Source organism: Doryrhamphus excisus, linkage group LG3 (assembly GCF_037039965.1).
Source record: "Doryrhamphus excisus strain RoL-2023G ecotype Guam linkage group LG3, RoL_Dexc_Guam_v1.1, whole genome shotgun sequence".
NCBI lineage: Eukaryota > Metazoa > Chordata > Actinopteri > Syngnathiformes > Syngnathidae > Doryrhamphus > Doryrhamphus excisus.
Window position 1 is genome coordinate 16,596,749 of NC_136359.1, and position 13,909 is coordinate 16,610,657.

The 13,909-nt window shown below is 39.4% G+C and overlaps 1 protein-coding gene across 1 annotated transcript; it reads right to left on the bottom strand.

Annotated features, from left to right (window-relative positions):
- Nucleotides 1-1,758: 1,758 nt before the first annotated feature.
- Nucleotides 1,759-9,533, bottom strand: slc6a4b (solute carrier family 6 member 4b). The gene is made up of 13 exons (XM_058070454.2): nucleotides 9,314-9,533; nucleotides 8,622-8,756; nucleotides 7,265-7,484; nucleotides 7,011-7,149; nucleotides 6,801-6,935; nucleotides 5,638-5,741; nucleotides 4,447-4,574; nucleotides 4,261-4,373; nucleotides 3,595-3,726; nucleotides 3,384-3,483; nucleotides 2,993-3,093; nucleotides 2,634-2,801; nucleotides 1,759-2,540 (listed from the first exon to the last, which is right to left on the bottom strand). Exons 1-13 carry the CDS (start codon nucleotides 9,513-9,515, stop codon nucleotides 2,460-2,462), a joined length of 1,758 nt encoding a protein of 585 aa, XP_057926437.1. The 5' UTR covers nucleotides 9,516-9,533; the 3' UTR covers nucleotides 1,759-2,459.
- Between the last annotated feature and the right edge of the window lie 4,376 nt (nucleotides 9,534-13,909).

Below are 13,909 nucleotides of genomic sequence, written 5' to 3' on the forward strand. Positions count from 1 at the left end.
ATTCACCACATGGTAAATGCCTCCTCCCTGGGTCCATATGCCACCGTTGTATATGGTTTGGTCAAAATTCATTTGTGCCATCCTATAATCTCCTAAATTTAGACATTTTCACAATACTGTACAATTCTTACATTGTTTTCTCATGAGGCCCACATTGGAGCCAATCACAACTGACTTGGCGAGACGAGGTATATCATGAACTGGTCAGCAGCATACATGTAGTACCATTCACACTTATGGCCAATTTAGAGCCTCCAGTTAGCCTAACATGCATATTTTTGGACTGTGGGCAGAAGACAGAAAGACCATAGAAAACCCAAGCTTCGAACAAACATAAAAAACCCCAAACAGAGGTTCAAACCCAGCTCTCCTGACTGTGTTGCTACTCGCTAACGCAATCAGAGTTTCTCAACACGTAGATATGACTCATGGAAAATAACAGACACGCAATAGATGCATTCTTATCGTTCACACTAGCTTTCACACAAACTTCATTGGTGGGGATGGAATACAACTGCTTATTTGTAAAAATACTATTTGAATTTTTTAAAAGTGTGTGGTCATTGATTATTTCTTTGGTAGCAACATGCTCCAAAGTCCAGAACGCTAACCACTACACCACGGTGCGTTATGTGTAAATGTGATCTTACGAGTCCATTTCTCTTCCACAGACAGCGTCAATCTGCTCATGCTCGAAAGAAGAGCAGCAGCCTTTTGAGCAACGTCTCTTTTATGTGTTTGCTGTTGTATACTTCAATAGAGGCACTGACACAAAGGCGCTTTGATCAACATTGGCTAGAAGCTCACTGGTTGGATGACATTGTCCAAACTATTTTATACTCAGGAGTACGTTCCTACCGATCCTTGAAGTAATAGGGCCTGGTTTTGTCACCACAAAAAATGCTGTTAGTGCTGTTAGACAGTCCACTGTACTATTAGACTTAATCTGAAGATGTAATAATAATATTTAAAGGAGACCTTATGCTCATTTTTCGATCTTTTGTATTGAGTTGTGGTCTTCTATAGAGCAGCTACACACAATAACCCACATAGAAAACTTTTTAGATTTTCCAGAATCTGCACCTATTCCAGCTGTATTTCCTTACATTTGTGCTTCTTGCCAAAACAGTCTGTTTTAATTTATTCCACCCACGGCTCGACTCTGGGCATGCTCACTCTGTTGTGATTGGTCACACACCCAAAGTGCTTCCTAACTATGAACCATATACATAAGGATGTCAACCCCTTTGTTTTGAAACAGAGCGTTTTGAGCCAACCCAAACTTCTTTCAGGGCTCACTTCCAAATGCCCAAACCTCATTATCTGAAACGTTGGCACACGTTTAACATGAGAATACAACATTTATATGTCAGAAAAGTTGAAAAAGCATAATGGGTCGCCTTTAACAGTGCATTATTGTGCATCTCATGACGACCAGTCTGCCATTGGAGACAAAAAGTGTGCAAGTTTTGCAGTGTTACAAATGAGCTTGTTATTTTTAGGACAGAATATTTGGCTACTTAACTGTAATTCATTGTCACATCACCCCAGGTCACTAGTGTGTGTGTGAGTGACAGGAAGAAAAGCTCTTTAGTAGTTGTTTGACTCCACCTATTGGTTTGCATGAATAAGTCTTTAGTCGCAAAATACAACATGGCTCCAAGGTAGAAATGGCGTCTCATATTTGGGTAATTATGGTAATACAGTCACTTGTCAAAATAGTGTTTCTTTAATGGCTTGGTAGTTGTATAATGAATATATCACAGGACCAAAAAGCAGCACAGACGCAAGTTATAATTTATACTATAATTAACTTAGACATTTACAAATACAGAAAGGTTAAATCGCACAGCAATTGTCACTTTTCTCATCACACTACTCACTGGATAAAAAGTTGATGTAAAGCGCTTGTTAATGAGATAAATTCACACATCTGACCAACGTTTGAGTGTCTTCAGGTATAAAATGAAAACACTGTTTGGAGAGGCACAATATCAATACAACCTTTACATATTTTTGTAAACACACACACACATATATACACATATATATATATAGGCAGATTAAGGCAAAATAGGCTATTTGAAGTTAACTGAAGCAATCAGGCAAAGTCTATGTTTTAAACAATCTAGTTGCACAGTCATTTTATCACTACAGCTCCACCAAATCGCCCTTAGGATTAATAAAGGTAATAAAGGTATTGTATCTTAACTTTATAGCCACATCACCTTAACATGATAACAAATAAATAAAAAAACTTGTATTAAAATCTTATTAAAGATACCTAAGGGGCTAACATTAACATGGGGGGAACTTTTAATAAAGAATTGGCAACAGATGAAGTCAAACTTGATGAGTCGAAAGACAGCAGACCACGTGAGCTGCAAACAGTCATTATGTCACAGATAAAAACGTAACAGATACAGTGGTGACGTCAGTGTGTTTTCCCGTGTGCTGTTTTATGGTACGTTGGCCATGTTGAGACTGTTGGCGTGGATATCTGGAATGGTTCTCTCTGGTCGCAGACACACTGCCAGCCTCTGTCAAGTAGGAGGTTATTCCATTGAAAAGAGCAATAAATATTCCATCTTCCATGCACGTAAAAAAAAAAATTCCTTTGTGTATCCACAGACCTGTTTGAGAGAACCCGGTGTCCACACCAGCTTATAAACCATATAGATGGGGATCCACATGAAGGATGAAAAGCCAATGGTGTATCCTACTGTGATGCTCCAGTCTGGGTACTTGTAATCAAACAAGGTGAGGGGTGGTGCTTTCAGGAGCGAGCTCACTATGATATACTGGGAATGGAGGGCAAACATAACAAGGTTATTATGTTCTGTGTTTTGTGTTGTAATACAGAAAATTCATTAAGACACAGATGCCATTAAGAGAATATGTAAGGACAATTCTGATTTATAGAACTTTTTTATGCATATTTACATTTTTGCATATTAATACTAAAAATAAAGATATAGTTATGACTTCTTACTGCGAGAAAGGCTGGACTGATGGCAACCCAGCACACCTTCCAAAACCGTCCTGGGGCTTTGCCCAGCATGGCTTGAACATCATTGCTGAATCTGTTGATACCTAAAAAAAAAACACAAGAGATGAAAGATTATGATAAAGTATTTGTTTGAAATAGTAATAAGAGTCCAGTGATTTCCATCCATTATTTTTATACCCTGATCAGGCTAGAGCCTTTCCCATTTGACCAGCAGACTACACATTGAACTGGTTGCCAGCCAATCACAAGTCACAAACAAACCAGCCACACTCACATGAACCACATGAACTGAGCTCAAAATCCTGCCATGTGTACCAGTGCAGTCAATTCTCAATACAGCAATAACAGTAAAAGTACTGATAGATGTGTTTACCGTAGAACCAGGAAACGGCAATGGCCTCAAGGAATCCCACGGCAATGATGGAGATTCCGACCCCAAACTCCTCCAGCAGCTTCACCACATATGCACCACCCTGCCATTCATCCATCATTAGTCATTCTGTCCAAGCAGCGACTAGTACAATTCACATCACACATGCTTAGAAATAATTATGTTGACAAATGAAAGGTGATCAAAAACCTACATTAGTAAGAGTACTCAAAGAGCCCAGAAAGCAGACCACTACCAAGCAAAGGACAAAAAGTTCACGTCTTTGAGAGAAATGATCAGGATATTCATCTAACACCGCCGTGATGATCGCCTCCAGCCCACCAAACTGAAACAAATGGAGAGTAATTGTAGGGTGTCACATTATTTCCGTTATCTATCACAATATGTGCATTTTTCATCTGTATGCAATTGTTCTATTGTAACGCCTTATGTATAGAGAATAAATATGTAGTGGAACCTCCAAAGTTAAATGTATGATGCTGATTGACTTTCAAGTTGGTCTAATTTTAAAACTATTCTTCCCATAGGAAATAATGCAAGGTTAATCTTATGTGTCAGCCTCACACTGTCAGCATAGTAAAACCTTTAACAGTGCAGGCAATGTTTTAAGTAGCATTTTAACATTCCTAGCTGTGATGCACGTAATTAATGTGTAATAAACATAAAATAAAGTAAAACTACTCATCTTGCGCTTGCTTTGTTGGTATGTTGGTTGATGTATGTTGATGTCACGCATGATGACGGTTTAAACTCAAGTTTTGTTGTAGTAAATTTAGGTAGTTCATCTTTGGAGGTTGCACTGTATTGCTTGTTCTAGTCTAGCAAATCATTGTCTATTTTTTCTGAATGCAGTTCATACCGTGCTGTCCAGTCCCAGAGTGATCATCATCACAAAAAAAATAATAGCAAAAAATGTGGAACCCATCATGTTGGCGATGGCCTCGGGGTATGTGATGAAAAGTAAACTGGGTCCTGAGAGCATGACAACACCAATAAGGCTGGAGCTCAGTCTGAATATGGATGATGATATGTGTCTTTTGATCACCTTTATCTCTGGCCACATCCTCCACCTTCACTTGCCTCATCTCTGCCATGTAGCCCAGCACTGTGAAGATCACAAACCCTGACACAAAGCTGGTCAAACAGTTCACCAAACTAGTCACAATGGCGTCTCTAAGGAGGTAGAAAAAAATGTACATGTTTGTCACTGCATAATGTGGTCAGTGTAATGATGTACTATACTATACTATATCACAGCAGTCAGCTGAAATCATCATCACGAATCATCACTTTCCCCAGTTTGAACCATACATTGGGTGGTGTCTCATTACAGATTCAGAACAACACTAATTTTGTCAGCACAAACAGTTCAACTATTTCCATCCATCTGCTGTCTGTGTGTGTTTAAGTTATTTCATAGGTTAAGATGATGAGTGTCCAATGTAGACCCTGCACATATTTATCAGAATCATTTCTCTATGAATGACTGTACAGTAATCCCTCATTTATATTGGTTAATTGGTTACAAATAGGATTCCTTATTTAGAAATGAAATATATGAAATATATTTCCTAGTTAGAGCATAGAAAACCTGTTTACAAACTTCATACAGTTTAATATTTGATCTAGACATGAACTTGCGCCCCTATAGTCACAATACACTCATATTGCTCAATATAGTGGAAATAATAAGAGTAAATAAGCCATTTAACACTGCTCGTGAGTGTCGCTAAAAATGTGTTCTCTAGGGGAGCAGAGTGAGTGGTAAACAGGAAGTGACATTGGTGGTTCAGAGTTCAGTTTCAGCTCGCTGTGAGTTACAGCCACAACAATCGCCAGTGTTTTTATTCGGTATGTTGGGAGATAATTTAAAGTTGCAATAAAAGGCTATTGTTCCGGCGATCAAATCCGGCTCCTAATAATACTACATCCAGTATCTATAACATCTTTGAATGCCTTATAGTTGCATTTTAGTTAATTTTGACATTTTTATACTTGAAAATGCTTAATTTGCTTAATGCTTAATTTAAACAAATACATAAGATTTACTAAATGCCTATTTTTTACTAATCATAGGCTACATTCACCCACAAAACATGATTCATTTTGTATATTTACTGAATCTATTTTTGAAAAATCATGATAGAGTGAATCACATGGTAGTGAGGGATGATTGTATGATGAAAGAAAAAATAATTTAGTAATTTGATAATTGACCAGAAGTAGCAGTTCTTACCGATAGCAGTTGTTAGTAAAAGGATTATAACTGGAGAGGGCCAGGAGCACTCCAAAGCCAGGACCAAGGGAGAAGAAGATCTGAGAAGCAGCATCCACCCACACCTTAAAATATAGTGCAGAACAACCATGAACCTTTGTTGTCTATCTGCATGTCCCTATCCCACTGTAATATTTAACTGTAACAAAATGAATGTCTTCAAGGTCAAATTCCTAATAACTCATCACTGTATGTGAGATTTGTGTGTGTGAGGAGGCTGTGGAGCGTTGTTATGTCAGCTTTGTACTGTAGCTGCCTTGATGCCACCCAGCTGTACACAGCGAGATCTGAAGAGGAGTGTGTTAAAAGGAGAGGGCGGCGAAAAGGGAGGCCTTTGTTAATGGGCAGAAAATCTAAACCAATTATGCATCTTATTATCCCACACTGTAGCTTATTTATGCATCTCATTTCATCTCATCCATATTCGCCTCCAGCCGAAGCACTTATACTGATTTTTTGCAAACCACCTGACCAAGCCAGAGGGAGAAGGATAAGAGATTTTTACTGTCAGTTTCTTAAGAGATCCCGTGTTTGAGACTTTATAAATATAGACCAAATTATTCATCCCCTTTTCTGCATATTACTCGAAAGCACATATTTAGATGTTATAAAAAAAACAGAAAGGCACCAAGGTGCTCATCGTCGTTCAGTGTTCTTGTTTGAAAGTTTTTTTAATGTTGTTGTGGGGTCTTTTGTGACCTATTGAATGAGTCGCCTCTGTGTGAATAATTGGCCGGCCAGACAGCCACTTCTAGGAAGGTACATCAGTGTTCCATGTTTTCATCATTTGTGGATAATGGCTCTCAGTGTGGTTTGCTGGAGTCCCAAATCTTTAAAATGGCTTGATAACTTTTTCCAGACTTATAGATTTCAATTAATCTCAGTTATGTTTTAACAGGAGGGCAATCACTTTTTCACACAGGGCCAAAAACTTTCATTTAAAAACAGCATTTTGTGTTTCTGACGATTATTTAAATTTGTTGTGTGTCTGAAACATTTAAGTGTGATAAACTATGTGACAAAAATAAGAAATTAGGAACAGTTTTTCACACCAATGTATCTGAAAGGCTTTGTATTTCATAACTATGTTTGCATTGTTCTATTCAGAGAAGCAAACTACTCACACTGGTCTCCAGTAGCTTCTCCCACTGAGGTTTGAGGTAAAACTCTACCCCTCTCCAAGCCCCCGGCAGAGTGGCACCACGGATTAACAGAATGAAAAGAACAATGTACGGCAGAGTGGCAGTCACCCATACAACCTGGACGCAAAAGAGAGAAATAATTGTCCTGTGTTCTCTGAGAAAAAGGAGTAATAGTGTACGCTGATAGGTCACCTTCCCAGAGGTCTTCACCCCCTTCCAGAGACTGAAGTAAACTATGGTGAAAATAAGAAAAAGGCAGAGCATCAGCTGCCAACGAACACCTCCCACGTTTGTCAGACCCGATGACTTATGGATCTCGAGGACATTCCTCCTATTAGGAGAAAAAACATATACCGCCATCACCAGGCATTCACCTCGCAAGCCTCAACTCAAAGCAGACACTTTCTGATAAGCTGCTTCTTTTACTCACACTTACATGCACTTACGTGTAAAATTCCTCTGCTGGAGATCTGGATGAATCGGTCCATGTGACGTTGTCAATGCCGAAGTAGTTGGTACAGTTAGCGGTGTTCCATGCATTGTCGCAGTTTGTCCATGGCAAGATGGTGGAGAAGGAGGAGTAGAAGTAGAAGAGGGCCCAGGCGATGATGGTGTTGTAGTAGAAGGAAACATACAGGGCTATGATGCAAATGGCATATCCTATACCTGAAACAACAACAAGAGACTATATTGTAGACACTGATGCAAATCATTCTTTGTTGGAATCTCATTTTGCTATTTGAGGAGTATACAATAACTGACCCCACACTCGGCCATCTCTGTGTGGAGTTTGCATGTGCATGCGTGAGTTTTCTCCCACATTCCAAAAACATGCTAGGTTAATTGGTGACTCCAAATTGTCCATAGGTACTATGAATGTGAGTGTGAATGGTTGTTTGTCTATATGTGCCCTGTGATTGGCTGGCGAGCAGTCCAGGGTGTACCCGCCTCTCACCCGAAGAAAGCTGGGATAGGCTCCAGCACCCCCTCCAGCGGTAGAAAATAAATGAATGAATGAATGAATGAATACAATAACTAACATTTGGTACAACTATCAATGCTATATCAAAGCTGTGTCAAAAATGTGTAAAACCTTTACACCATGAGGGAGGTCATCAAATAATTTGTGGACGTTTGGAGAAAGTTGGTGTACACAAATGAAGAATGAAGACAAGCAAACCCCACACAAAGATGTTCCAAGGCACATTTGCTAATAACAATTACTATATGTTTACCAATATGTGTATTCATTTCAAAGACATCAAAAATATAGCTCAAACATCTCGAGCTTTTTTTCTACGTATAATATGCAAAAAATCACAAATAAAATCTCTGTGTTGGTGAGCACCTGTTGCCAAGATATTCCCTCTACCTCTCAGGTGTAGCATATGAAGATGCTGATAAGACAGCATGATTATTGCACGGGTGCCCTTCACTCAGTATTTGGAGTAATCACTACGCGCCACAAAAAGTAGAAATGCACATTTTCAAGTCTCTTATTTATGTGGCAGCCTAAGGCACAATTGTTCAATAATCATGCTGTCAAATGTCTAATCAGCATCTTGCTACATCACACCTGGGAGGTGACTGGATTATTTCAACAAAGAAGTGCTCACTAACACAGATTAAGATCGATTTGTGAGTGTACACATAAAAACTTTTAGATCTCGTGAAAATTGGCAGCAAAAATAACACTGCTATATTTTTGTTGTGTGTACAAATGCTGATTAGTTGATATAGACATTCTATTAGATGTAATTTTATGTTAGAGGTGCGCCACTATATGTATACTGTATGGCTTACCTTTGAAAATGGGGCAGATGTGTTTCCATATGGATATGGCTCCAGTTCTGTGGAACTGCCCTAGTGCCAACTCCATGTAAAAGAGTGGCACTCCTCCGAAGATGGCCATCAGAATATAAGGAATAAGGAAAGCTCCTGCACACACACACACATTTAAAAAAAAAACATGGTTTATTCAGGATGAATACTTCATAGTTTTGCAATGTTGCATGCAGGCAAAGTGGTGACATTCAAGAAGCTTGAATCTAAATTAAAACTACAAATTGCCATTTTTTTCAAGCTTACAATTTCCCTTTTATAATTGCATCATCTTATAAAAGTGTTATTTATGTTTTAGGGTTAGTTACGGGAATTAAATTAAACCAAAAATCTAAAGTTGATTGCACTGCCTCTGCTACAATCTAATCCATTTTAACAGGTCTAAAGCATTTATTAATCTTGTTAAGCATTTAATTTTATTAGTTTTGTATTTTTCATCCGCTGATTGTTTTGGTGCCAATCAGCTTTGTTTCCTCGACTTTGGAAAAGTGTGTCTTTTCTGTGAAAAGTATAAATACTTAATTGTGACGATAAACTTCATTTCAGCACCACAGACAGCACTTTCTGTCTGGATTCGCCTTTCCAAGACAAAACGACAGGGATGAACTACGTAATACAATTGAACGATTGTAAACTTTTAAAAGCAATCTTACCGCCACCATTTTGGTAACATATGTACGGAAACCTCCAAACATTGCCAAGGTCCACAGCAAAGCCCACAACAGACAGGAGAAAGTCCATCTTTTTGCTCCATTTGTCTCTTGAGTCCGTCTGCGTCATAATAGGCACCGGGACCGCGTTGTTGGGGGTGTAGCCGAGGTTCGGGGAGCCGTGGTGGGTCAGACTACCGGCCATGACCGCTGAGTTCTGTTGGGCCACCCGACTGTGAAAAGTCGTACAGAGAAGCAGCTCCATGAGGGGTGGGGTGGCTGGCAGGTGGGTGGGTGGGGGTTGGGGGGTGATTCTCCTGTAATGGTGAAGGAGACCAAGGGGCGGGGCCTGCATTGACACCTGGATTACTGCTACAGAGATGTCAGAGACGATCTTTGGTCTCTTTCTGGTAAAGCATAAAGTTAGTTTATGTCTTTTTGTATTAGATTCGGACCTCTGTTTAACATATGTGTGTATATTTTCTGCTGCTGTTCTGAGGCATTGAAATTTAGTTGCTTGCCTTCAGAAAAACAACAGAAAAACTACAGAAAAACTGAAGGACACTAGAGCAACTTTGATACATTTTGTGCATGCAAGATGCTAAAACCATTCAAATGTAGATCAATGCTAATCTATCTATGTTATATTAGTGTATTAGGCATATTAGTGTAATATATATGCTGTTAGAGAGGTATTCATTTAACATTGTTGATTATTATTTGCAATGGTGTCGGACGACACCACTGTTATGGCCTCATGGTATTAAATCTATTATGTATTGTTTTGTTTTTCACTTTCAGCTTTACCCAGTCAGGGGTCGCCGCAGCATGTCAGTCGCATGAATGGTTTCGTCTTAGGATGTCCTTCCTTACACAACCCTGGCAGGAATGAAACCCATGCTCCATGCACCGACAAGTATTATATAGAGCTATTATGTTTTGTAATTTCTTGTTATGCACTTATGTCTTAAAGTCTGATTTATGTTGTTTATTGTTGTAATATAATGAAGCATAATGGACCCCAGAAAGGCTAGATCTTATTTTAAATAAATAAATTTGGCAAAACAAATTATTATACTAATTATAATCCCTCATGGGCAAATTCATTTTGTAGTCTGCCGTATATATTGTGGTGCACACCGTACACAAACAGTAATTGGGCCCCTGAGCTGAGTTTTCAGCAGGACTTCAACCAAACCCTCTGATTTCAAGCTGAGGTCCTTATGAACTGAGTTACTGCTGCCATAAAAGACAAAAGAATGCACTGCATCAATCGCTTTCTTTTACTGTCAATCAACACTGGAAAAACTTGCCATAAACACTAGTAATTGTCTTTGCAAGCAAGTCTATTTCAACAGGTTTTATCCTACAAAAAGCTTTAAACTTAACAGACTGATCAAGTGTTAATATGGTTTCTATGGGAATAGAATAGAAAACAATGTCATTAATGAAATCTGATAAAATGTCTCTGTAATCAAATCCATCGCTTTTAGCGTCGGGCAAGTTGAAAAGGCTGCAAACAGGATATTCTGTGAGTGCAGAGTGCATCAAATGAAGTTACTCTGTGAAATGGATATGACACTGAGACACATAGTGCCTTCATTAATGTGTCACCTAAAAGCTAACTAGCGACCAGGTTTCGGCTTGATAGGGATAAGATATGAACACATGTGACTTTTCAGGTGAAAGTGAAAAAAATTAATTAGATTCTGCCTTTGGAGCTATGCTGAGAGCTTCCACTCTTCTTATAAGAGTTGGACATCCTCGCAAACGTGCTTGATGGGGATTTCTCATGTCCTCCCCACCTCAAACTCATCCAATCACACAGAGGGGGTGCAAACTGTGACTACTCAGCCGAGGTGTGTGTCTCCTGGGGGCTTACAAGCAACAAGACAGAGCCCAGATAGTTCTGGCCTTCTCCAGCATAGCATCCTGTCAATGTGCATCGGCACGCAGCAGTAGGAGAATATCAGACTGACAGGAGCCTCCATCGCCTGTTAGAACACGTCGACTCCAATCACACACGGTCATGTGCATGTCGGCCATGGCTGCAGACTGTGCCAACGGGCAAACACACGGAGATTACACGACATTGTTGTATTTCAAACTTACAGATTTGAAGGCCATCACCAGTGTGGTGCCGTGCATCATACTTAAGAGTTTTCAAATTGTATTGTCATAGTGTTGCTGTCGGATGAACTTTGTGGGATGATGAATAAAAACAAATCTATAAGTATATTGTATAAATCAGCTGGGAAAGATCTCTGGTGTGATGTTTGCTGCTTTGACATTTAACAAGACATGCTATTACCTCAATGGCAATGTCAGGTGTGAGTCATCCCTGCAAGGGAATCCTGAGATAATCATTTTGCTACAGCTGGAAGAATAGAAATCACACTGCAAGAAGTAGATACTTTCCTTGAAATGGGACCTATTATGCTTTTTCCACTTTTCTGACCTATAAATGTCGTTATAATGTTGTAATCTCGTGTTAAACGATGCCAAAGTTTCATATAATAAGGTTTGTGCATTTGGAAGTAAGCCCTGAAAGAAGTTTGGGATGGCTCAAAACACTCGGTTTGAAAAGGTGTGGTAAAACTGCCTCTATGTGATGTCACAGAGGGGGCGACATCCTTAAATGGTTTGTACTTGTGGAGCACTTTGGGCATGTGACCAATCACAGTGGAGTGGGCATGCCCGGAGGCAGGCCGTGGGTGGAACAAATTAAAACAAATCGTTTTGGGAAGAAGCACAAATCAAAGGAAATACAACTGGAATATGTGCAGATTCTGAAAGTTTTCTGTGCGGGTTATTGTATGTAGCTGCTCTATAGGAGACCACAACTCAATACAAAGGGACGAAAATAAGCATAATAGATCCTCTTTACCGTGTGGTGCACGAAAATCATTCTTGTGAATCATTCTTTGACAATGGATCATTTTGGTAAATCTGCTGCCTTGCCCGTTGTTCAGGAATACAGGTCATGGCATGGTTGAGTGTGCCAAGTGTCCATCTTGACATTCACATTCACCTTTGGGTTTAGTTGGTGTCGCTTTTGAGACCATGAATGCAGCTTTGGAGTGGGGGGTCCGGCTCCTCAGTCTGTCTGTCATGCTGCATAATCACTGCATTCTTTCGCCAACTGATCCATTTGACAGCTCATTCCCTTCGGCAGAGCCAGACTCCATCGTCTGGTACACTGATCACATCTTCCAGCAGATAGTTTCTCTCTTTTTGGTCAACATGTTGCGACTGATGGTTGTGGTTTCTATGTGATGCTGGAAATTATTAAGACACAGTCAGACACTTTGTCTTTGTTTTGTAAGTGGTTATACAGGGGGTTATACAGTCGCCATCATGTGGTTGATATGAGTAACTTCTACTTTGTACATGCTATTTTACACACCTGTTGATTGCAATCAAATGCATGTGTTTTTTAAATAGTTAAATATGGTATTGTTTAATTTTAAGGTATTAAGATTAATTACAATAATTTGACAATAAAAATGTAAATTAAAATGTAATTAACATTTTGACATATTCTATTATTTTATTTTTAATCTTCAAATAGTATGTTTTTTTTCAGTCACATTGCTTCATAATGATTGCAGCCTTGTTTTCCATACAAAGCAATAGTGTATATGGTTAAACATTGCTGTAATCAGCGCTATTATCTAATTTATACCTGCATATTGGTATCTTGTCCACAAGATGGCGGAATGACAATGCAATGGACTTCGTTTCTGTTTCTTTCCTGTTTGAGTTTTCCCCCAGCTATCTTGTGCTAGTACCAAGGATTGTAGAGTTAAGAACAGGGTTGCGGATTCTGCCGCAAACGAAGGGAACAGCGTGAATCATGGCATGGAGCTGAAAGTCCGCCATGATCAGGTGCCAGCGAGGTGGGCGGAGCTAAGCAAACAAGCGAGTGCAACGTATTCTCTAGCTCCGAACTGAGTATAAAATGAAGTTATACGCCGTGTATACACTTTGATAGAAATGGATGGATGTTATTTACTGAAAACAATGAGTATATGCCTGTATGTAATTGCATTGTTAATACATTTGACAGACAATAATCTAAATCAGCGAAATCAATCTAAATCGCCCACAAATCCAAGATATATTGTGTGGGGACCTACTAATGGGACTAAATGTTACCTACTATACTCTTTCCACTTTCTGACCTATAAATGTTGTTCGAATGTTGAATTCTCATGTTAAACAATGCCCAAGTTTCAGATAATGAGGCTTGCACATTTGGAAGTGAGCCCTGAAAGAAGTTTGGGATAGCTTTGAACACTTGGTTTCAGGGAGCTTTTCCAACATCGGGTCACTGTGACGTCACAGCGTGAAAGACTTCCTTATATGGGCACTCCCGAATACAGGCTGGAGACCTGCCTTCCTGCACTGTGAAGATTTCACCCTGTTCTCATGGAGTGTGGCCATCACAGTGGAGTGGGCGTGCCTGGAAGTGGGCTGTGGGTGGAATAAATTAAAAAAAACTTTTAGGAAAGCCAAGGAAATACAGCTGGAATAGGTGCAGATTTAGGAAGATCTAGAAACTTTTCTGTGCAGGTTATTGTGTACAGCTGCTCTATA